Source organism: Stenella coeruleoalba, assembly GCF_951394435.1.
Source record: "Stenella coeruleoalba genome assembly, chromosome: 3".
NCBI lineage: Eukaryota > Metazoa > Chordata > Mammalia > Artiodactyla > Delphinidae > Stenella > Stenella coeruleoalba.
The window spans coordinates 51,540,105-51,566,424 of NC_137148.1; the positions used below are offsets into that span (position 1 = coordinate 51,540,105).

Below are 26,320 nucleotides of genomic sequence, written 5' to 3' on the forward strand. Positions count from 1 at the left end.
AGTCTCCCTTTCTGAAAAAACCTAATCAACCACTTTAGGTTATGGTGTATGTGATACACCTGACATGTTGTTTCAGAGCACAGTGATGGATTTAAGTCAAATGTACTCTTTAACTGCAAGTAGCAGCTTTACAAAGTAGCCGTTTGGGTTGAGTTTGAGGTGTTGGTGTCGCAAGGTGCACTCATGTGTAGGACACAAAACACATTCAAGATCCTGCTGCACGTGTTCAAGTACAAAATATTCATATAAGCAAGTACCCTCTTTTTTTTATCTCTTTTTAAAAATCTCACTGTCAAATCTCTTGATGAGTGTGATGTGGACTAGGAAAATGTGAGCTTAGTCAGTTTAATTTAGGTGGACTTGATTCTAGAATTTGACTTGCCCAAGAAATCGGGTTTCACATTTAATTGCCATTCAGAGTATCCATAAAAAATACAAAATACTTGGTTGAGTGACTATTAAATGATGCTTTATGATCTCTAGTCTTCATGAGTTTTTCTTCTTTGGTTATTATCCCTTGCCTACTTTAAAACTCATAGAAATAGCACATCTATGTGCAAGCACACTCATCTACCCACACACTCAAAAGCGCTCGCACACACACACACTTGTTCTCATATAAATAAATGCCCTTCTGCCATATCAAAGAAGGGACATCTGGAACCCATCATAATTGTCAGCAAAAGGGTCTGCCTGGTTGTCACTGAGCCAGTCTATCTTCTGCATGGTATCATCTCAGCAAGCTCAACATGCATATGCAACAATCCAGTAGGGCAGAAGCCGTTCTGTGGCTGGAGAGGATGTAAACACAAGTGAGTTGGGGTGACTCAAATAAGAACTGAGGCATCCTGTGTGATGGCAGCAAAAGGCCTGGTACTTCAGTCTCTACCATACCCCAGGTCTGGCTTCTGCATGAAATTGAAATGTTTTTCTCTTAAAGTTTTAATGGAAATCTCAGCTTCACTTGCACAATGGCAAGTTAGCCACAGTCTTTTAGCAGTGAATTTACAGACTTGCACAGCTGCAGTAACTGATGCACTGCTTTAAACTAAGTCCTTCATTGTTGTTCAGTTTAATATAGTTGATATATGGCTCACAGCAGTGTTCAGAACAGGGGGATTATTCCTAAGGAAATTAAGTGGAATGAAGAAAAATAATACAAACTTTCATTACTTTTGATTTATAATTGCTCCTTAAATTACAGTTCAAAGCCCGTTTTAGAATTTAAATCGTGGTGCTGTTGTAGTGATAAAGTATAGTAAATATTTTTAAGCTATGACTTAAGATTTCTGAATCTTCTTTACTTCCATAGTTGACCAAGTCAAAACAGCTACATTTTAAACAGTTTTAAATACAAATGGATTCAGTGTCATTGCTAAGTCCATAATAAAAATTATCTTAATGGTCCAAGGAGGTAAACAGGCTATTGGATTTACTCGAAAGAACACAAACGTTCCACAGTAAACAAGTCTCCCTGTGTTGTTTGGATCTCTCCAATCTGGCATTCCCTCCTAATACCGTGTCCAGCACTTTGGATCAAAAAATCCCACTTCACAGAAGTTAAAATAATATTGAAATCCTGTCAGCTAGGGCTGACCAGTGGTTACGTTTTCCACAGGGTAATGCATTTGCAAGGACATCAATCCTCTTCCTCTGGGTGGCTCTCTGTGATGGATGCATTTCCACGATGAAATGACAAGGCGCTCTCTCTGGCTTTCCATGGGTCAGTGTCCTTGGCAGGTCTTACAACACATCTGTCTGAAGTATGCTCTACTGCAGAATTTGAACTTCAGCACCAGTGGGCAATAAGCCACTTTGTTCACATCTTTGCACTCTAATGAGTGAGGGCAGAAAAGGGAAAACAATTAGAGGCACAAAAACAAGTACATAAACAATGAGCCTGGATGTTCAGCAAGGACCACCCCCCCCCACCCCTGCCCCATCCTGCCTCCTTGGGCCAGTGCACCTTGGCTTTCACATCCATGTGGTTTTTGTTTTTGTTTTCAAGCATACCCTGTCTGGTACACCCTACCAGAAATAGTTTTTTGATACATTTTAACACAAATTAAAAAAAAATGATTGCAAGGCTTTTCTCCCAGACTTTTATAAGTATGGTGTATGCCCACTGTGTCTTGAAAGAATTACCATTTGTTGGGATAAGTGATCACTTTAGACAGCTTGGAAACATGAGTCATTTTTCTTACAGCGCTTTTATTGCTTCTTTCTCAAGGGTTATTTTATTCAGCAGTGCAAGGTTATCCAAAATCAAACATGAGTTGCATTGTTTGATACCAAAGTACACATGTCCCAGGAGAATCTCTGCATCTGTGGGGTGTGGGGATGGGCCTCGGTGAATGAAAAGGATTGCTGACAGTGGCCTAGATTCAGCAACTACACTAGACAAAGAGGAAAACTTTGAGGGGTTGGCCTCAAATGGCAGCAGTCTGTGGGTTATGGAAACATGTAGAAATGTCTTTTTTTAATTTGGAAGTGAGACATGGCCTTCTTTTTTCCTATGTGTGTTTTCTCCTCAGTACTAGAATTGCCACAGTTGAAGTCTGCTGTTCTTGCAGCCAGAAGGTGAATAAATGATTCTTTCTCCACCTCCCGTTGAGGCTGGTTGCACAAGATGGGGCTGAGGGGCCAGTGCAGAAAAAGAGACTGACCTTTGATTCTCAGAAACCCCTGCCACCCCATACAACGTCACTACTGCTAATAGTGATATTCCTCTCCAGTCCTCTCTTCAATTTTATCTGGGGATTTTAAAATACTTTGTAAATCTAGTAATTACGTTTGCCTCCCAGAATTAAAGTTCCACCCTCATTTTTCCAGGTGGTTATACTGAAGCATCCTGGGTAAACTGTTTAAGGTAATTAGAATCAGGCAGAACACTGGGAAATGTTCAGTGTAACAGTGTTGTTGTTGCTTCCTTGTTTATTTTTCCTGGCTTCAGAAATCCACTGAAGTTCTAAGAGATCATGTACATGGTACATGAGCCATATGGTAAACATGGAAAATTAAATGCAAAGAAATGGGAAAGTTTCCAGTTCTTATTATTAAAAAGTAAGGAAACAATTTTATTGATCTCACTTTCAAGGCTCTTTTGGTGAAAGACTGAAAATTTTAAACTGTAACCCTTACTCCTCTGAAAGCATAAGTTCTGCCACCATCGAACTCCCTTACTTGAAATTTGATTTACAAAGAGAATAACAGAAATTTGAATAGAAACTTTCTACACTAAGATTTTCAATAAATTTAAGTTTTGGCTGAAAGAAGGTAGGAGAGACATTAAAAATTTCTTTAAACTTTGTACTAAAAAAGAAGAAACTGGATGATATTTGGTGAATCAAGCCTGAATTTTAGGTGAAAATATCTCCATATATTTTATTTTATTTTTTCCATATATTTTATTTTATTTTAAAATTAATTAAAAATGTTTTTTGGCTGCATTGGGTCTTCGTTGCTGCACATGGGCTTTCTCTAGTTGCAGCAAGCAGGGGCTACTCTTTCATTGCGGTGCACGGGCTTCTCATTGCAGTGGCTTCTCTTGTTGTGGAGCATGGGCTCTAGGTGCATGGGCTTCAGTAGTTGTGGCGCACAGGCTCAGTAGTTGTGGCTCACGGGCTCTAGAGCTCAAGCTCAGTAGTTGTGGTGCCTGGGCTTAGTTGCTCCATGGCATGTGGGATCTTCCTGGATCAGGGTTCAAACCCATGTCCTTTGCATTGGCAGGCAGATTCTTAACCACTGTGCCACCAGGGAAGTCCCCATATATTTTAATTTGGAAATCACCTGTTATTTTTTTCCCCCTCTCTGTCATGACCAGTGAAAAGTAACCAAAAAAAGTTTAGACTAAGAATATTTTTGTGGGAAAAAAAAGTTGTATCAGTGTTACCTAGAGGAATATATTGTCCAGATAATGCATTCATTAAAATGATGAGAAAAGCTAAGCATAAAGGATGAGGACAGCTGACACATATCACTCATCTTTAATTTCAAATCACCATCCTAATGGGGCAGCCCTCCAGCGGAGACTACCACTGTCATGCTCTGTTAACAGGGCTTGGTGGGACTGCTTAAAGTACCAAATAAACTTTGGCTTTGGTCTATTTTGCTAAAATATAGAAATGATTTAGTTGATAAATGGATAGAGGACGACCGGTTGTTTTAATAGTACAAGGAAATAAAATTAGAAGCCAGACTGCTGGGTTTAAGCCCAGCTTTACCATTTATGAACTTTATGACTCTGAACAAATTGCTTAACTTCTCTGTGCCTAAGAGGTTAAGCATCCTTATCTGTGAATAGGGAAGATGAGTGTTCCCACTCCCGCATGTAGCATGTGTATCCTATGATATCACCTAGCTCAGTGCATAAAATGGTCATTGGCTCTCAGTAAGTGTAATATACTGAATTGCTATTATCATTATCACTATTAGTTATTATTACTACCTGATGAGAGTAAGTTGTGCTCTGAATTTCTCAACAAGGATGCAATATTTAGATCACTACTGAGAAAATGCTGCCCTATAGACACAAGTCAGTTTGAAGACAAAATAAAGAAGAATATTTCCTGAGGTACAACTTTATTGGGAGATTCATTACTCCATTTTTGGAAGAGTTTCTGAACCAGGAAAATTCTGAGATGAGCAAAATACAAGAAAATTCACAGATTTTTCTTTTGGATTTAGACTTTAGAATCTGATTAAATAGTAGACAATAAATAATGAATAAAATAAAATATTCATAAATTATTTCTTCCTCCAATCACCCCCTCCATCCACCCATTCAGGCTATTAAATACTCAGGGATTCAGCTCCTTAGGTAGGTGCTGTAAATGAGAAGCCTCCCTTGCATGCTGCGGCCCCAGCACAGCCCTTCAGCTAGGAGCAGTGTCCAGTCTAGGGGCCAGCTGGAGGCCAGCTGCCAGGGTATCCCCCTCTGAACGTCCCAATACCTCTTTTAAGTTTGTTCTCAGCTAACCTGACTCCAAGTAACTTGAATGAAAGCAGGAATTCATTTGGGCCCTAGGAGCAGGATCAAGCTTAGGGAGGTAGGGACTGCTTATGTGTGTCCCAGGACTTGAGAGCACCGGTGGTGAGGGGTGGCAGGTCTGGGGGTGAATTCTGGCACTACCTCCTCCCAGCATTTGTTTGTCCTTGGCCAAGTGACTTCACCTCTCTAAATCTCAGTTTCCCCATCTGTGAAATGAAGCCCATAGGATGCTGTGAGGCTTGTATGAGGTAACACCTACAGCACATGTGTGGCCCTGGCACAGAGTGAACACTCAGTTTATCAGCTCTTGTTACTGTTACCAATAACACATCGGAGAACAACCATCCTGTATTATTTCTCCGGGATCCCTGTCAAAATATATATAGGCTCTTCATTGGCACACATAAGCAAATTAATGAAAAGACTTTAACAGAGAGCAGGTAAATTATGATGAGGTAGGGAGAGATCTGAGGGAAGATCCAGGGTTGAGGATTGCCAAGAAGATAATGGGCCCTGATGAGATATTAAATGGTGATTCTTGGGCTATACAAGGACACAGCCTTGATGGAGTGTAGGGGGCTCCCATGAAGGTGGGGCCCTGAGGAAGGTCCCATTCCTACTTCTTGGTTTTGCTGTCTAGGGACTGCCTAGACTGGAAGAGTCAGTCTTCAGAGTGATGAAAACCTACTCACCAATGACTGGTCTTACATTCTTCAGATCTTTTAACTCCATGAGAGATTAATCTAGTAATAACATTAAAAATAATTTATCAAGTGCTTCGTATGTGCCTGGCATTGCCTTAGGCAGTTTTACATATTTATATACATTTAATCATTTTAAGTATATAAAATGTCAGCTTTACACTGATGGCAAAACTGAAGCTCAAAAAGGTTACGTACAAAACTCACTATGGGTCACACAGCCAGCTGGTCTAAGAAGTGGGACCAGAACTCAGGTTTGTCTGACTCCAAACTCTATTTTGGCAGCATTCTTGGCATCTTACTGCAAAAAGGTTTCTGCCTGTCGATACTTCTTATTCTTGGCTGATAGCCTTGGTAATTCAGTCTTTGGGGACATCCTTATCAGGAGGTTTGCTCTGCCACCTTAGAGAAGGGGTAAATTTTTTTTGAAAGGGGGCTTCTAGGTCATGGGCACTCAGAATAGCCTGAATACATTTCTCCAACTACCCCTTTCTCCCTAGATTTTGTAAAATTACACGAGTGAAAGGTCATTTTAACACACCTAGAAGTTTTAAAGCCCCATCATTACAGAAAGCTGAGTGTAATCTTAAAAATATCAGTACAAACTTTAAATTATACTGGTGCATTCAGCCCATGTGTCACTTTTTTATTTAAAGAGGACTAACCTGATAAGCCCTTGGATTGACTCACTGACATTTTGCTGATGTACGTAGTTGTGAGGCCTTAATTATAAAACTTACCGTTTACTAGTCTGTCTGCCTCATCCCCAAAGCCCATTTAAAATATTAAATAGCCTTTTCATTCCTACCCTTCAGCCAATACACAATACAGGTTACATTTGTGATAAAACCATTCTGGAAATGTTGTGCATAAATTAAATCACATTTTCCCATTGAAATCAAAACAATAACAGACATGTTTTGATTGAATTTCTGAATGATCCTCAGTTGGTAATGATTTCTAGCTGATATCTAAAATATCTAAATATTGGTTTCTCTATACCCAAGTAATACATAATCTGCACATAAACAATTATACTAGGAGAGTTACTGAAAGGAATCCTTTAGTTCAAGTAGAATTTTTTGTAATAACATAATCACTTTGTAACTGATCTATTTTGAAGGTTTGATCTTTACTATCACGTTTTCTTCACACAGATACACTTGTATCTACTGCTTTTTAAGTAGCAGAATCTGAGCCAGCAGGGTCAAAGATTTTAAGATGAAGGAGCCCGATTTTCTCTTCTACTAACTTCATGTACCAGTTAAGTACTCTCTAGGGAGAAGAATGACAAGACACTCTTTCTACCTTTTTTCTTCAGAGTCTATCAGAAGGATGAGAGGTCCTTACTGTGTGGTTTCTAGGAAATATTTTGTGGACCTAACTAGTCTCTCCTTTTTTTACATCTCCTCTCACCTCCCTGCCTGAAAATAAAGTTTCACTTTATCCAAGGCTAGAGATTTCTGGTGGGAATGACAATTTATGGACTATTCCTACATTTTCTCAGAGAGACTTAGGGATGTATCAAGGGCTGAAAGCCAGCTCGTAGGCCATACGATGTGAACTAGACCCATGATTAGAATCTTAAGCAACTTGCCAGGTATGCTGGAGTGGATCTCACTGGTAATCTGGGTTCTGGTAGAGCTGAATGATAAAATTAGACAACCTGTTCATAGGCAACACATGAATCTACTTATCATTGAAGTGCCAGTGAGTTTTTCCCCAGGTGCTTTACATTAATATTTCAAAACTCTGACCTAAAAGACATGATTTCAAAATACACTGAACATAGGCTTATAAATTTAGAATGCAATTGGATGGGGATTCATTGTGACTTTGATGGCTTGACTTAATGCATGGAGTATAAGAGCAACTGTATTTCTGTAAATAAACTGTATCCATTTCAGAAAATGTTGCCAAGCCTGCCTAAATCATATCAATGGAGGAGTTGGGATACACAGGGACATAGCCTTCCATGACCAAGTTGGACCATTCAGCATCTTTCTTTGGAGAATGCATGTTCTCTGTGCCTGTAAGTTCTTTCTGAAATTCAGAGGGAGAGCACAGTAAGCAGAGAGTTTTGACTCTCACCTACAGGTCTATCCTTTGGATTACAAAAGTACAACCAGCTGTACCTCTGTCAAACTGCCCATGGAGACGCAGAGCCTGGTGAGAAGTGAAATGGTGGCAAAGGCTGCGCATGTGCATGTGTGGTGCAGGAGTTGGGGGCGGGGGATGTGAACTCAGCATACTTTTCCTGATGAAACTGTACCTGAGTCCTTGATATTTTACATATTCAAACTGGAAAAGGATGAAATAACATGTTTTGCCTAGGAACCTGACAGTATTCATTGCAGTGGGAACAGTCCACTGACTTTTTACCCTTGAAGCAAGGTGGTATCAACTATGGAACTTTATTCTGATTCCATCCTACCATGGACTAAGCCACTTCTTTCTCTCCTTTGCTTTCTTGGTTTCTTCTTACCCAGTCTTATTCCCTGGATGCCACCCACAGTCAACTTGAGGTGCTTTGATCCCAATGCAAATCCAGGGTTCCCTCCAAACCAGACAGTTGGGAACGTAACCCTGAATGCTAAGGTAGATTATGACCATTTTAAAAACTGGCAACAAAAATGTCTGGTCTTCCTCACCTCCTTGAAATCACAGTTCAAATGACCTTCACCATTCATTCCTTTCACTGATTTTAATACATCAGAAGCCACCTTAAAACCCATATTCAGTAGCTGTTTTGTTCCATGGATCTCAGGAGGTTTCTGGAGCTGCTTAGGCTCTCTCAAAATCATGTACTTGAGGGAGACTGAGACCCGCCAAAGCCACCGTTAGACAACCTGGTCTGGTAAACCAATGTATACTAACCACACCTTTCCTGCTCATCTTTCCACACCATGAATCATTATTTGGCAGCAATAACTACTAGATGACAGAGTGCCTTTTGCTATTGAGAAGCTGAAAAGACTCACCAAACTACAAGGGAACCTGAAACTGAATAAAGATGAATAAAGTGGAATTTGGGATAGAAATTCAGGTGAGCTTGAGTACGTTAGTCTCAGCTGCCCGATGTACTTTAAAAAATTACTGAGTAGTATTTCAAATGCAGTGATACCCAGTGTGTCTATAATTCACTCTTAGCAGCAATGTAGTGTTACCCTCATCAGTGGCAGTCTGTTAAGATCAAGCCTATAATGCCTTCACTCTTAGCCGAAGGCTTTCAGGAATGAAAAGCTAAAGTAGATGTTAAACATGGCAAATTATATCTTCCTTCTTCCTCCTCCTAGTTCCCTCTCAATATTTACTTTTAATTTCTGGATGCTCCACTTCTGATTTTCTTTCTCTTACTATCCTTTGTTGCCTTAACCTTCCATTTATTCAATCAATCTCTATTGTTTATTTTTATTTTTTAAAATGTTATTCAAATTCCACTATTTTATTATGGCTTTCGGGGACTAATGTGCTTAATTTCCATATAGATGCCTAAATTCCTCACCATGATTAATAGTATCCAGTTCCCTAAATCTGAAACTTGGGGGTCATACTGAACATTTCCACATCATATTCTCATCCCTATGTCCAATTGTTCATCAGGATCTTTTTATTCTCCTTTCCATTTTATTCTTTTTTTCCAATTCATTACCCTCTTTTTTTTTTTTTTTTTTTTTTTTTTTTTTTTGCGGTACGCGGGCCTCTCACTGCTGTGGCCTCTCCCGTTGCGGAGCACAGGCTCCGGACGCGCAGGCTCAGCGGCCATGGCTCACGGGCCCAGCCGCTCTGCGGCATGTGAGATCTTCCTGGACCAGGGCATGAACCCGCGTCCCCTCCATCGGCAGGCAGACTCCCAACCACTGCGCCACCAGGGAAGCCCCATTACCCTCTTTTTGATCCTTGCTATATCTGCCTGAGTTCAAGCCTTCATCATCTCTAGCCTGGACTCTTAGAACAACTTTTTAACTCTTCTCCCACACAAGGCTATCTTCCCTCTGCCCCTTTATACACCGGCCAGCCTAAGTATGTCACTCCCCAATTTCCTTCACTTGTTCCCAGAACTGGTGGATAGAGTCCTAACTTCCTTCCACTGCATACAGGACCCTCCAAATTAAGTCCCTGTCTCTTTCTTTGTAGCCTCATCTCTACTACCTGTTCATATGCCACCCTCTGCAACCATACTGAACTATGTTTGACTCCACAGCCCCGTGACTGCACACAATCACCTTCTGCCAGCAATGCCCAGCATTTCAACATCTTCTTGGCCAACTGTTTCACACCTTCCAGTGCCCTGCTCAAGCTTTCCTTCTCTATGATGCTTCTGCTGAATAACCCCTTCCTCTGTGTACTCATGGTAGTTTCTTTCTACCCCTATTACAGTACTGCCCATATTGTGAAAATTATTTGTTTGCATGTTGCCACCCCTCCTAAACTGTGCTTCCTTTGAGGACAGGAACCTTTCCTAGTCTCAGTGGCTGGCACATGGTAGGTAGGTTTGCTAATTAAATGACTTTATGGTTGGATGACTGGAGAGAACATTTTTTAAACACCACCACCTTGACGAACGGGCAGATAGATATCTATGTGATAAATCAAGTTCAGTAAAATGCTAACGGTAAAATCTAGATGGCGGGTGTCCACTGTAAAATTCTCTCAACTTTGCTGTATGTTTGAAACTTTTTATTATTTTAATAATAAGATATCAGGAGAGGAACCATCTCCTAAACTTCAGTAGTTGAAACAATACCCAAGATTCTATCAGCGGCCCGTGTTACCCGTAAAGATCCCAATGAAAGACTGTATTTTAGATCCCAAGAGAGCTCTGTTAGTCCTACCCTGTCTTGCTTGGAGTAGAGATGAACTAGTTTCTCAATAGCCTCCTTTCCAAGAGTCAAGGGAACCTGATTCCGGTAGAAAAAAAGGGGTCCTCTTCTACGTCCTGCATTAACCAGAACCTGCTCCTTCCCCCACAATTGGACTTGCCTCCCAAGTTCCCCTTTGTAAGAGGCACTTCCTCTCTCCCTGATCGGACTATCAGGTCACTCTCACATTACTTTCATGCAAGAGCCTCTTCTCTTTTAAAATCCATGTTATCTGGCCGTTTCATATCTCTATGGATGACGTTATAACTTCAATCAACTGTTTCATCCTTTTTCTCAGGGTACACACTGGGTTTTTCCAACCACAGATTACAACTGGCTCATGGACCACTTAGTCTATGAAGCCATTCATATGAGCACTCTTAGCACCTGTGTAAACCGCTCCATATAACACATTCTACCTTGCATTTTTAAAAAACGAAGTATCTTTCCCGTAAGACTACGAACTTATAAGTGTTTGGAATTTTCCATAATAAATGGCAGAGGCTGGCCGCAGCAAGCATTCAATAAGTAGCTTCTGATGAAATGAACAGATGGTTTCAGGTATTTAAATATATTCAGTATATACTATTGGGAAGCTAAAGAGAACACAAAACAAGTTACAACAGATATACTGTTTCTACTTTAATTCTAATTTTATAAAAGAGAGTGATCGTGTCTTAAATGAGTCAACAGCTTTAGGGAATAACAATTCTAAGATTAGTCATACTTTGCAGGATTAATAATTTCCTAAAAGTTTCCTCCTTTACTGAGAAGGATAAAAATATTGTCCTAACTGCTTACTTCAGATTAATATTAATAAAAGGTGATTTGGCCAGACAGAGATGACTATGAGGTATTTCTCCAAATAATCCAAGAAATATCAGATTAACACCTATCCATTTTAAGAGAATTTCTTTAAGGCAGAAATAAGTGCAGTTGCAAATGATATTCTTCCCACTATAAAAACAGCACTACATTTTCAGCTGCAAAGCTTATGTATGATAATTATCCACTATAGAGAAGCATTTGGAGAAATTATTAAAACGGCCTAAAATGAAGTTATGAAGATAACTTCAACATATATTATTGTGGGCATGTCAAAAAAGCCAGTTCTGGGACTTCCCTGGTGGTGCAGTGGTTAAGAATTCGCCTGCCAATGCAGGGAACACGGGTTCAATTCCTGGTCTGGGAGGATACCACATTCCGCGGAGCAACTAAGCCCATGTGCCACAACTACTGAACCTGTACTCTAGAGCCCACGAGCCGCAACTACTGAGCCCACGTGCCACAGCAACTAAGCCTGCACACCACAACTACTGAAACCTGCACGCCCTAGAGCTCACGTGCCACAACTACTGAGCCCATGCCCCGCAACTACTGAAGCCTGCACACTCGAGGGCCCGCGTGCCCCAACTACTGAAGCCTGTGCGCCTACAGCCCATGCTCTGCAACAAGAGAAGCCAGCACAAGGAGAAGCCCATGCACTGCAACGAAGAGTAACCCCCACTAGCCACAACTAGAGAAAGCCTGTGCTCAGCAACAAAGACCCAACGCAGCCAAAAATAAATAAATATATATATTTTTAAAAAGCCAGTCTTTCAACAACCATTAAGACTTAATCTTTTTCTTTTTAATTTAATTATTTTATTTTATTTTATTTTTGGCTGCGTTGGGTCTTTGTTGTTGCACGCAGGCTTTCTCTAGTTGTGGCGAGCGGGGGCTAGTCTTCCTTGCGGTGCACAGGCTTCTAGCTGCGGTGGCTTCTCTTGTTGTAGAGCATGGGCTCCAGGTGCGTGGGCTTCAGTAGTTGTGGCACACGAACTCAGTAGTTGTGGCTCACGGGCTCTAGAGCGCAGGATCAGTAGTTGTGGTGCACGGGCATAGTTGCTCCATGGCACGTTGGGATCTTCCTGGACCAGGGCTTAAACCTGTGTCCCCTGCATTGGCAGGCAGATTCTTAACCACTGCGCCACCAGGGAAGCCCCAAGACTTAATCTTTTGACAGTCATGCCAGAAGTGTCTGTACTTCATAATCACAAGCTCTGTTTTCACGTTAAAATTCCTGATTTTCTTTAACATCTTTATTGGAGTATAATTGCTTTACAATGGTGTGTTAGTTTCTGCTTTATAACAAAGTGAATCAGTTATACATATACATATGTTCCCATATCTCTTCCCTCTTGCATCTCCCTCCCTTCCACCCTCCCTATCCCACCCCTCTAGGGGGTCACAAACCACCTAGCTGATCTCCCTGTGTTATGCGGCTGCTTCCCACTAGCTATCTATTTCACGTTTGGTAGTGTATATATGTCCATGCCGCTCTCTCACTTTGTCACAGCTTAAAATTCCTGATTTTAAAGAGTGAATTACAAATAGCACATAAACGTAGTTGAAAATGACATGCCCTAGGGCTCTTCCAAATCTAGGTTCAAATCCTGACTCTACTACTTCCTACTCTTGTAATGTGGGTAAGTCACTATCTCTCTCTGTGCCTTAGTTTCCTCATCAGTAATACCAACTCTCGGAAGGTTGTTATCACGATTATATAATACACACAGATATTTATGTATATGAGATATATAAAATGGATAATAAATATAAAGGGCCTAACATAATACACAACATAGTTTAATATGATAGTTATATCCTCTCGTCCACCTTAACCTTTTATCTTCCAACTCTGAAAAACAGACTCCCAAACCCACATGACTGAATACCAATAATTTACAATACATAAAGACTTGTTTGCTACAAATCTTAGAGAAAAGAGATTTTTAAAATTTAGATCATTTAAAGAAAATAGTTTTGCTATGAAAAGTACTTCTGTTTGTCACAGATTTTGAGCCCTTCTCAAGAGAAGGAAAGCTAGATTTCCAGAACATCCCTTGCCAAAGGGAAAAAAAAGGAAATGGCACTAGAGCCAGAGATTTTGCAAATTAAAATTCTGATTTTGAATTAATATAGGGTAAGGCTTTACTTCTTTGAAAGAGTAAGTTACACAGTAAGTATATTGTGTTGAGGCTCAGATATAAGAACCAGGCCACTTGCAAAGAATCAAGTTTTCTGCATCTTGTCGTGCAAGATGATTGCTCTTCCTAAAATGAAATTCCTTATGGAAACATTGAAAAATAGGATTAAAAAAAAATCCCTCAAACTGGATAGATCTGATAAAAAGAAACAATTTCTTTTTAATAGAATAATGACCATATCATTTTCATTTGAAAAGTAGTCACAAATTATAGTCAGCATAGCTCTTTATTTTTGTTTTGTTTTTAAAGCAGAGTCCGATGGCTGGGTTTCTTACATAATTAAAATTCATGGCTTCAGATGTTTGTATATTTGATCATGCTTCCATTTTCATGTGAGAAGGCAGTCTGAACTTCCTGACTATGCCATTTTTGTCTCTACACTCCGCATAGTTTCTGTTATTATGCCTTGCACATAGTAGCATTCAGGAAATTTCAATGAATGCTTAACTGAATAAACAGAGTACCTTTATTTAAATAAGATATAAGAAAATTCAGGACTTGGATGGGCATCTGCTGTTAATAAAGGGATTTCCCCATATATAACAAAGAGAAATTTCAGAGTCTGAAGACTTTTGTCCTCCTATATAAACAGCTATATAATAATCTTCTTCTATTTTTCTTCAAGGAGAAAATTAGCATTTGTAACATAAGTAGTTTCAAACATATGCTTTCATTATATGTATCACAAGCATGAATTTTAATCTTTACAATAGCAGAGGTCCATTGTTGTAGCCAAAAAGAAATAGACGTTTTCAGTTTTAAGCTTGGTTCATTAGAAATCATCTCTATCTTTCTAGCACAAGTCAAACATAGAATGCTAGGTTGGACAGAACCTTAGAGATTATCCACCCCACTCCCTCAATGCATAGGTAAGTAAACTTAGCTCCAGAAAAGTTGACTTAATAAGGTCATACAGTTAATGGAACAGTCTGGAAGAAAACTTAGGTTTCCTGATTACATATCCAGTATATATGTAGCTTTCACAAATGCTCTATGCAGACACACTACCACAGTGGTTTTATGGGGCTCTTTGAACTCTGGGAATCACTATAGGTGAGCCACTAGAGACCAGAGGCCCCTTACCTTCTATACTGGAGGTGCTGGGAAACTTACCTTCAGTACTGGAAATGGGGGTACTGTCACATTTGCTTTCACACTGCTGCATCGATGGAGGTCGAACAGTTTCTGGACAGTCACTCGATGCCTGTCCAGTGTAGGAAAGACACTGCACAGTCCGCATTTGCTGTCCAAGTCCACACTGAGCAGAACACTAAACCAAAAGACAGGGAGAAACAAAATACTGACCTCAACAATTTTCAGGAGGTAAAAAAGATACTATGTCATTTCAAACACCATAGATATTAGCTTTTAAAGCCCATATGTAGTTCACCTTGGAGAGGTATATGATTAGGTCATTCTATTACAGAACTGGTTTAGAAACTCAAGGATCATGTTATTACCCTAGAAAATGGAAGCAACTTAGTTTCCAGAAGACAACAGTTGGAGATTTTGGGGCTATTATTTCAATAGTTCCAAGCAGTGCTGGTGAACTTAAACAAGAGTATAATGAGAAAATATTTGTGATGAAGTAGAATAATCAGAGGTTCTAGGGCTGGGACATCACTATTGCTGCCTATTTATATATTATAGGTTTGTGGGAAAACAACCTGATGGTCTATTGGAGTGCTCTTAATCTGATCAAAATATTAGTTCAGTATAACAGCAGTGACTGCTGTGGGGCCTGGTGATGGGACTAGTTTGGAAAAAAAAAAAGGGCATAAATAAGTTCCTTGAGTTTTGTGAGGTATGTTCAGTCACACAAATCTGAGACAAATCTGAGAAGAGGTCTGGTGTTAGCCAATTAGCACGTCTCCCTCTCCTTTTTCATCTACTCGGGGATTCGGTTACTTTAGAATTGAAGTTACTCTCTGAGGGGCTTAGTTTCAGCTGGGACTGATCAGCTGTCCAGGCTGAAGAATAAAGCTGTGGTCTATTCTTTGGGACTGCCACCCAGAATACCAGAAAGCCTGTGAGATTTGGGATCAAAGGGATGAGGAGCTAATTGTGCAGAGACAGGTGATGGTGAAGTTTACAAGGTAAACAAACCGAGGCCCTGTTGGATTTATTTGCAAAAACTCTCAAAGCACTTACAGGACTTGCAAGGATATTTACAGATACTTTTAAGTTTCTAAATACAGAATGAAAAATAAATGCACCATAAACATGTAGTAAAGCATCTCTGAAAATGTATTTTCACTGGTTAATTTCAATTTTAGGAAACTGAATTGAAAATATAGAGGAGAAGAAAAGGACTTGACAATATTTAAAAGAACAATCTCAAACTGATAACTGTAAATTTGGTGAAATTATCAACACGCAAAAACTTTCAAATGCCCTTTATATAACAGTGAATTGCAACAAAGAATATATAAGAAAGGAAATTCCTAGCCGGTTTAAATAAAAATGATAAGAGCATATCTGTACTGATTCTTTTTTTTTTTTTCCCGAAATTTTTGCTTTAATTATCCATATATATGTGTGAACATGGTCATTAGATGAACTGTATTTCTAACTATAAATCATAATCAAAAAGACTTGAAAGTTATAGCTCTATACTATACATTTTTTTTTAAACATCTTTATTGGGGTATAATTGCTTTACAATGGTGTGTTAGTTTCTGCTTTATAACAAAGTGAATCAGTTATACATATACATATGTTCCCATATCTCTATCAGTTATAAATTGTGGAACTGTCACACTTCTACAGAGAAAGACATTGCATTCAATGTTTACTTAAGCTTATGATGTATATTCCATTTGAGCACTTTGTAAATCAAACTAAATACTGTTATACAAAAGTAAATTATTAATTATTTGTTAGACAATGCACATGTTAATTATTTTATGATCATACTTCTTTTGTTTCCCCACAGGGCTGAGCACAGAGCAAGTATATTTATTTGCCTTAATGGAGACTGAAAATCTTTGCCCGCTCCCCGAAGAGTCTGTAGATACTGCTGCACTCTAGCAATATTGAATTTTGGCCATAATTTTGGTAACTACTTCTATGAAATGCCATTATTAATAAGTAATGGCAGGCCCAGAGCACAAACAAAATCATGCTGGTGTAGTTATATGCCATTATGATTTATTTGGGTCTCAGATATTAGAAAATGACCAGCTCAAGGTTAATTATAAAGCCTCAGTAAAAGGGCATTGATTCACTAGAAATTTTCTTTCTGGAGCATTATTTTTTAACATAACCTAATAAATTTCCTTTTTGACATTCAAAAGAACAATACTTAATTTTCCTTCTATCCAAATATATCAATTTGCTTTTAAAGGATTTAAGGTGACCTTCAGCAAGATAAGACAATTTAAAACTGAGAAAGAAGAAAGAAAAAATAGGAATTGGAACATAAAATAGAAATGAGTCCAATCAATATAAAAGTACATACTAAAAGCCCTATATACCCGTTTCCCAAATTCATAGTCTCCATCAGCTAAATCCATTGAAGAGTAAGTATTAATAACATTTCAAAGATTGTCAATCGTATTATCAAGCTAATTAAAACCTCCACATCTTTTCTGTGAGGTTAAGAGAGGTCATTTTGCAAGTGGGAAAGCTAAGACAATGGTGTTAACTGATCTGGTCTTGAATTAGTTGAGGGAGTTGGCACTAGAATCCAACTTTTGGTAGCTTGTTCAAATCTCTGGCCATTAGACTATTTCTCTTTAATTTTATGTTAAAATGTTAGAATCCAAGGAGTAGGTGAAAGTGGGAAGTGTGTAGGTATGGGAGAAACATGGCTCAGTGTGTCTATGTGTGACTGCTGCTGCCTATGCACTGTCTCACACTCACATCTCACACCTGGATCTCTATGTGTTATTACTCATCTCTTGAGCCCCTACAATGACCCAATCAGGAACCTCAAGTGTCTCAAGGTGCTGCTTCAGCAGGAACGCACAGTCCAACTGCCCTACCTGGCCCCAGTCTCCTGTCACCCAACGAGGAGGAGGACAGCGGCCCAAACTGCAGCGGATGCGGACAGGGGGTTTGCTCTCCTCGGAACATTGTGCTGCTGGGAATGTTTTAGAAAGGTCACTGCTCTTGCACAGAACAATCCGATGCTTGAATCCTGGACCACATTTGGGAGTGCACTGTAAATAAAACAAATACTAATGAATAATGATAGTCTAAAGATAGAGAAAAATCTGAGGAAAGTCTTTCTCCAAGTAAATGTGTGTTTGGGTAAACAAGATACACACATACTAAATTCTAGGCAGTCTTACATATATGAAAATTCCTTAAGTTTTTAAATAGAAGGACTTTTATCTTTTTCCCTACGGTCTTTAAGAGCTAAATCCAAAGTCTGCTTTTCTTGGCAGCATACTTTCTTCTTTTATTGTGTGTAGGCTTATTCCGTGATTCCTCCCTATTCTTGGCCATATTCAGTTGTGATAAGATTCTGCTAATTTTTGGAATGTGGAATCCTTGGTTTCTTACTTGCTAGGTGTAGTCTTCTGAAAAGAATTCTTATGTTACTAGTAGACCATCAGAAGTTGTCTTTGCGAAGCAAGCTAAGGTTTGATTTAGATGTGTACGGTTGTCCCTCAGTATCCGCAGGGGACTGGTTTCGGGACCTTGGAGGCCACCAGAATCCATGGATGCTCAAGTCCCTTGTATAAAATGACAACACATACCCTCCTGTATACGTTAGATCATCTTTAGATTACTTACAATACCTAATACGATGTAAATGCTATGTAAATGGGTGCCAGTGTATGGCAAATTCAAGTTTTACTTTTTGCAACTTCCTGGAACTTTTCTCCCAAACATTTTCAATCTTTGATTGGTTGAATCCATGGATGTGGAACCCAGAGATATAGAGGGCCAACTGTATTCTTAGAGTGTGCTAGCTAAGGATACATGATCACAGGTAAAGGTTTACTGTACAGAAAATCTCTAGACATTTGCTTGTCCATCAGTTAAACATAATGAACTTGACTGTTCTTTAGTTGGACCAGTCTGCTCTTCATACTGAGGAAAAGATCCTTCTTCCTATGTCATGAAGTCTATTACTTACCTCTTTTCCAAGTTAATTGGAGTGCTCTGTTCTAGAGCCACCTATTCAACGTGGTGGCTGATTGAAGTCCTCCAGCTTTCTCCCCTGCACATCTGAGCCCTTCCTTATAATCTGTACTTCTTCTCAGTGAAGTGAGACCCTTACCCACAATATTTTGAAGCCCTGTTTCTATACCTTTCATTCAAAAGCCATTTCCAAATTTCCTACAGGAACTACACTAAACTGGGGGGAGGGGAGACCATAAGAATGAATAAGTCATTCTGTACCTCAAGGAGCTCACAATTTTAATGTAGGAGATAGATAGGTGAACACAAGGTTAAGTAACATAAAAGAGGATGCAAGAATATATAAATTCTTGTGCCCCTAATCATCAATTTCTTATTTTATAATTATGTATTCATAAGTCTTCTCATTCCTACCAGACTATAAGCTCCTTAACATTATTTCATTTCTGCTTCATTTTCGTACACAACCTCACCCCCAACCTCAGGATACAGCAGAGGGTTTTGAGAAAGCACTCTATAAATATATACCCTCCTTTATTTGGGAAGATGACAGTTTTGATTTACTTTTAGGTAAATCAACATGTACCAGTTGTGGGATGGGAATGTCTTCTTGAACAATGTACACACCCCTGAGTGGCTTTGTCAGGGGTAAACCTTGAACCTGGTTCATGTCATGGAAAGAAAGAAAAATATTAAAATTCTTTCAGGTGTAAATCAAGGATCTCATGAACACTCTTCATCACAATGAATGTGGTAACGGAGTGCATTTCCTTCAACTTAGAAAACATTACATTAAGATGCATTTTGAAGGAGAATAACATCCAGTTCTTTCCAATATGGTTCCAAAAAAGGTTTTAGTTAGGGATTTAGAAATCAAGAGAGAAATTCCCGATCCCTGTTATTCTTTTTCACAGCCAAATCAACATCCTTATTTCTAGCTGCTGCCTCACTCTACCCATATACTCAGTCATCTGTTGATTTCTCTTTGTCTCCACTGCCACTAACCTTACTACGGACAAACATCACTAGCTACGTGTAACATTGCAATGGCTTTCTAACAAGTCTCCTGTTTCTTGTTCTTTCCTCACTCCAATCCACTCTCTAAAGCACAAATCCAGTTATATTCTGTTCTGATTTTTTAAAAAATCCTTCAGTGGTCTTCAAGATAAAAATTCAAACTCTTTAAATATCTTGCTATACACTGATAGGAAGCCTCTGCTTACCTCTTCAGATTCACCTCTCCATACTAAACAAGATACAGTATTCCTAGTGCCAGCCCAGTGCCAGGCACAGAGCTAATGCTGCTGCTGCTACTACTATGACTACTGCTGCTATTAATAATGATAATATTGATAGCAGCTGCCATTTAATAAACACTCTAGATAGCTGTGCTAAGTGCTGTAATTCACACAGTCTTCACAAAAATCCTGTGAGATGACAATTATTGTTCTGTTTTTAAAATGAAGAAACAACCCAGAGTAAGTGATTGGTCCAAAGTCATGCAGTGTTTAAATGACAGACCTAACGTTACCACCTACTTAGTGCATGTCAAACACTACACCACGTACTTTGCACATATTATCTCATTTAGTCCTCACAACAACCCTGTCACTTTATATATCAAGAAACCAAGACATGCAACCCCATACTGCAATCATGCATTCTGTAGAATGAATAAAGCCCTGATTCGAGTCTCTTGAGCTTGTCCCACTTGTGTCTGGTCCTCTTGACTTCTCACTAAGTCTCTTCCACCGTCCACCAGTGTTAGAAGACACAGCCTTAGGGGATTTCTGTCACTCTCTTAATGCTTAATATTATTATTGATAATGATACCACTACTACCTTGTATTCCATTAGAGCTTCACAGTTCACAAAATACTTTCAATACATTATTCTCATATAAGTTTTTGAGTCTTGTCACAGGAAAGTTTAGGCAACTTAATCGAGGTTAAACAGATAGCAAGTGGTAGAGCTGGAACTAAATCCTAAGCCTTCTGATCTATACTTTAGCTCCTAGCATTGGCAGAAACAAACTCTTGAGAATACATAAGAAGTATTAATTATTATAAAAATAAATGAGATAAAGTACAAGGGTATGGAAGGGTATTTCAGACTTTAGGGATAGAGGCAGAAACACGTAGGATGTACAGGGAATTCAGTTTAGTATTTAGTATTCAGTTTTAGTATTTTGAGGCTATGATTAATTTTCTATATTGGGAAAATTTACTGAAAAAGGCACTTGTGCCATTCCCCTTCCCTCTTCTCATTTTAAAAGCATACATATGTATATTAAAGACTGGGACAAAAAAATGTCTGTCTGTGTATAACTGAATCACTTTGTTGTACAGCAGAGATTGGCATAGCATTGTTAATCAACTCCACTTCAATACAAAAATTAATTAAGCCTAGGACATAGGTCTCTTGCTTATTCTAATATCCTTTTCCAGTAGCAAGAAGCTTCTGCTATTATTTTAAGACTGAAGTAACATCTAGCGGTCTTTCCTAAGAGCCTATGCCGAAGTCCTGCTTACAGTTCTGGGAGGCAGACAATGCAAAGACAGACAATTCATTCATCTGTATCTGAGAAGTCCCCAGGGAATCAAAGACAAAAAAACAAATAAGATTGATGATAATAGGGAGAAGAATAAAAAGAGAAAGCAACATTGAAATTTATTAAGTGCCAAGCAGCGTTCTAAGTCCTTTGCATGTCACAATCTACCTAATCTTCATGGAAACCTCACGAAGTGCTGTTTTCACACCCATTTTACTAGTGGGAAACTGAAGTACTGAGAAGTACAGATAAATTCAGAAGGCAGCTCTGAAAAAGATAATGCTCTGAAAGGTAAATGTACAAAGACACAAACCCTCTGTGGGACAATGTGAAGTTATACGCAAAGCTTAACATATGTCATCTTCTATCGAGGCAAGAAATAATTAAGAAAATTATAGCCCAAGCTCCACTAAATAAGTCACAGATATTCTATCCTATAGCACTGGAAGTAGAGATCATCAACTGGATTCTCAAAATAGTGAATGACTGAAAACTACATACTGATTCAATGAATATACCAGCCCTGAGCCCTGCAGATCTAGCCACAAATATTACATGTCTATAGCTGGAATCTCAACTCTGGTCTCTGCAAATATTGCACTTCTAGAGCGTGACTGTAAAATGAAATGTCTAAAAATTGCTTATAAAAAATAGTAAAGCCACAGGGATGCCACTTAGACCAACTTCGTTTTAAGTAGAATTCTATCCTGCAAATTCTTCTGACCTTATGTCAGAGATGTTCAAGCAGAGACATCCCTCAGCTTGTTCTTATTTTTGCTTCTTCCCTCTGCTTTATTTAGCTTACATTACATCTTTGCCTCTCTAGCCTTCTGATGAATAAATATGTTTATCTATCTGACAGCCTCAGTTTTATTTAGCTACCTAAAAAAATACGAAATCCTAGAAAAGCAAGCTGCAACCACAATTATGTATATGATTAATAGGCATTAAATTAATCATAAGTGATTCAGAGCATGTTTCAGAGATAATCATTAGTCTATACCCATGTAAAGGGTATATTTTTTACACACTTTTTGAGTATGCAGTAAAATTCATTAGAAATAATTAGAAATTGAATACTTAGTAATAAAAAGTCATTTTTTTAGACTAAAGTCTAGTTATAAATATCAAAATTCATTCAATTCATTCTCGTAATAAACCATTAGGTAGCTGGGTGGAAGATAATTCAGCAGAAAATGATTCTTTAGTAAAATTACTTCTCTCACTATTTCTCCTCATTGCAGATAAATATCTTTTTCCTTCTTTTATTCATATAATCAGAATCTTACAATTATTTAAAATCTGACCAGACCATTTGTTTTTTGTTCTCATCTCAGTGGGATATAGGAGGTGATTTTTATGAGAGATACATTTATACTTCAGTTCAACATTCTATGATTAAGAAGCAAAAACATATTTTGCAGAAAAAACATTTGAAACCACACCAGGGAAAATAATTTGGCTCTCACTTGTAAAGGATAGAAACATTAACATTTTGGGGTTAGCCTGAATTCTCTCTGGAGAGGTGGGTTTAATTTACTTAGTTATGGCATCAGAGTAGAACCTAGGAGTAAACAAGGTGACAGCACAAGTATCTACTAAAACAAAGAACAGTGCCTCGGTAGGAAGATTGCCCCCGCCCCATCCTTCTTAAAGTAATGCTACCTAAATGTAAATCCCATCAAGTCAATTGAGTATGATGCCAGTCATCTATTTGTCCAAGAATAAGTACAAGAAACAGAACTTTTTCAATGGGTACTCTGTGGAGTCAAAAGAAACCATTCCTATACATCAAAAGAATGGCTAAGGATTGCTGGAGCCCATTCACAGTACACAGCAACACTTTAAGAGTCACATGCCAAGAGAGGGCAAAAACAGAAAGCCATTTAAGTCCAACATAGCATGGGTGATCCCAGGAGTGAGGCTAAATTGTAGGAAATGGGAAAGCCATGGCTTCATTAGTTTCACAAAGACTGCAGAAGAGCCATTTTCCACCAAGGCAATTTGGCTTAAATTTTTTTTTTTTTTTTTTTTGCCATAAGCACTGGGTGAGTTTCACTGATGGGGAAAATGAAAACGGTTCCTGGCTTTGCAACAATGGAAATTTTACATTAGAGAAGCCAGCAAAGAAAAGAAAAAGGTCAGAGGGTACATTCCTCTTACTGAAACATGTTTTCACCAGTTGAACCTCACCCTTGTGATTAGCAGAGCTCAGACAGCTGATATTTGGAATTGGGAAGGGGGCAGAAAGAGGAGGGAAGTTTTCATGGGCGTGTGAAAAAGATATCGTGTGAAACATCTTTGCAAAAGTTAAGTGAAAGAGGTTGAACACTGCCTGCTCTTCTGCTGGGACCTCCTCTTTTCATTAGTGTGAGATGTTACATTCCTCTGAGAAGAACAGGTTCCTTGTTCTCACTTTGTTCTCCATGGCTACTCAGACTTTTTTTTTCACTTAATGCTATTTACTTTTACTTATTTTTAACTTATCTAGAGAAGAGATAGGTTTTATGGTAAAGGGAAATGGAAGGGTGAGAGTGCACCCTCTCCTTTGGAAAATAAACAGGAGAGACTGAATGGGGACAAAAATCATCTCTTTCCTCCTGAACAAAGGATGAAGATGATGATATAGATGATGTTCAACTAGAATCTTTGAGAAGGCAATGGCAGGATTTCCTGACTCATGCTCACCCCAGAATAGTTTTCCTGTGTTGTCTGTGGAGAGACAACAGGCACTATTTTTTGGTTTTTTTGGAAGTGATAGTCCCAACATGTGTACTCTATGCCCCCAGCTCCACTTCTCTCCCCTAAGCTTTGACTCAGCTATCTTAAAGAAGATAACAGAAATGTGATTAAAAGTCCCCTTAACTTAAACATATTTCTCCAGGCAGCTTCCAGGAGTACCTAACAGCCTCGCAGAGCCATTTGAGCAAGCCACTTCTAAGACTGGGTAGATGAGAAGCAAAATGCTAAAAGTAGGGTAACTACAACCTGTATGAAGTTGAATTAGGAAGAAAATCTTAAAATGGTATTTGGAATGGAAACATATACAGTAATATATATAATCTATTCCTTAAGGTGATTATATTTGGTGTTTTATGTTAAAAATATAATGATACAGAAAAATGTAGGTCCAGAGACCAATGCGAAGTGAGTCTGCACATGAGAAGATTTTGGCGTTTTAGTGGTCAGCAGAAGTTTTTTCTAGTTTCTGGTTTTGAACTTGTTGATTTTTCTCCACTTTTTGTAGAATGATAATATGGTATAAAGTTCTGTATTCAAGCCTTCTTGTTACCTATCACTACTTTATTCAATCTTATCTTCCATTTATTCTTTAAATTTTATTTTATTTATTTATTTATTTATGGCTGTGTTGGCTCTTCGTTTCTGTGCGAGGCTTTCTCTAGCTGTGGCAAGTGGGGGCCACTCTTCATCGCGGTGCGCAGGCCTCTCACTATCGCGGCCTCTCTTGTTGCGGAGCACAGGCTCCAGACGCGCAGGCTCAGTAATTGTGGCTCACGGGGCTAGTTGCTCCGCGGCATGTGGGATCTTCCCAGACCAGGGCTCGAACCCGTGTCCCCTGCATTGGCAGGCAGATTCTCAACCACTGCGCCACCAGGGAAGCCCTCTTCCATTTATTCTTTAAAACAAATCCTTTTCTCCCACTCTACTTTCACCACACGATCTTTGCGTTTCTGTTCAGTTGTTTCTCTTATCAGGAATACTTCTCCAGTTTCTTGTTCTCTTCCCTACTTCAAATCTTACACTCCTACAACATTCAGTTCAACCCCATCAACTAAAAAGCCTTCTGAGCCTACTCCAGGCTATTCTGACCTTCTCAGCTCTGAATTTCTGTATCACTTATACATGTATACCTCACAATCCACCATTTTGTTAAACACTGTCTTATGTTATTCTCTTCCTGCTTCATGGATATTTCTTATTTTCCCAAGTTCTTGAGATTCTTCTGAATTCTCCATAGCTCCTATCCCAATGTGGTTAGAAAGTACCCAGTTATACTTACTGACTTGGCCTGAAACCCTAAAAATGTTGCAGCCAATTATCAGGTCTTCCATTAGGATTTTCCAATAACAACGTTGCCATCATTATCAAAGACTATTTATGAACTTCTATAAGGGTTTTGGGCACTGACTTGCAAGTAAAATAACTACTAACATGTGTACAATTCTGTAAAATGTCTTGTTTTATCACTGGATTTTATCTTCCAAATGAATGTAGGAGTTAATCCACCCACTGTTAGGGAACAGAAGAGTTCATACTGTTTTCCATAACCACTGAATAATACTGAGAATATCTCTACATTTGATTGAAACACAAATAAAAGTTAGGTAGGCAGAATGTAATTACTGAAGCTGGACTATGGCCAGGAAACTTGGAAGAACACTCCCAACTTCTGCCAAAGATTCCACAGATAACCACAACTGGTCAGAATCTCCATTTCCATGTACCATCTTAAACACAGGTCTCTCTTTTAGCCCTGTGCCTCTAGCAAAATAAGGCCACTCAAGCAGTAAGATTCATAGGGAGAAAAGTTACATCCAGAGGTTCCTAAAGAACAATGTTTAATTTTTTTCTGTTGTTTATTTTTTGACAAACTTATGAGGTCTACAGGAAATACCTAAAGCAAGTACCACAATGTTTCCAGCAGGAAATGCATCCTGTTTTGCTAACTTAGAAAAATGACCTTTAGTTATATAGCCAGATACTCATTCTTTCTAACATTAACCAACACTACAGAAGGATTCAGTTCTTCTTTAGGAAATGTAGAGAATGGTACAGTGTGTATATTGTATATGTCTCACACAGGATGAAGAGTCAAGAATTAACTCTACCTCTTACCTCATTTTTCATACGACCATTTTTCTGATGCCTCGGGATTATATCAGACTTTTTATATGTACATGTATGACAGAAAAACATTATCTTAGTCAGATCTTCCTCAATGATCATATAAGTGGAGGTAATGATAAAATCTGAATTTGACTTTTTGACAGTTATAACCCTCAACTCCGTGTTTCTTCCCCAGAAGCAATTAAAATATATATAGATATATAACGTGATGATAAATTAAACTC

At 38.7% G+C, this 26,320-nt stretch overlaps 1 protein-coding gene across 1 annotated transcript in view; it reads right to left on the reverse strand.

Moving 5' to 3' along the window:
- Positions 1-1,096: 1,096 nt before the first annotated feature.
- Positions 1,097-26,320, reverse strand: part of ADAMTS6 (ADAM metallopeptidase with thrombospondin type 1 motif 6) — a 276,006-nt gene continuing 250,782 nt past the window's right edge. The window contains exons 23-25 of the mRNA XM_079916157.1: positions 17,569-17,745; positions 14,696-14,852; positions 1,097-1,834 (exon numbers count right to left, since the gene is read on the reverse strand). Of these exons, the coding sequence (XP_079772283.1) occupies positions 1,725-1,834; positions 14,696-14,852; positions 17,569-17,745 (444 nt within the window). The 3' untranslated portion in view covers positions 1,097-1,724. The remainder of the gene's footprint in view (positions 1,835-14,695; positions 14,853-17,568; positions 17,746-26,320) is intronic.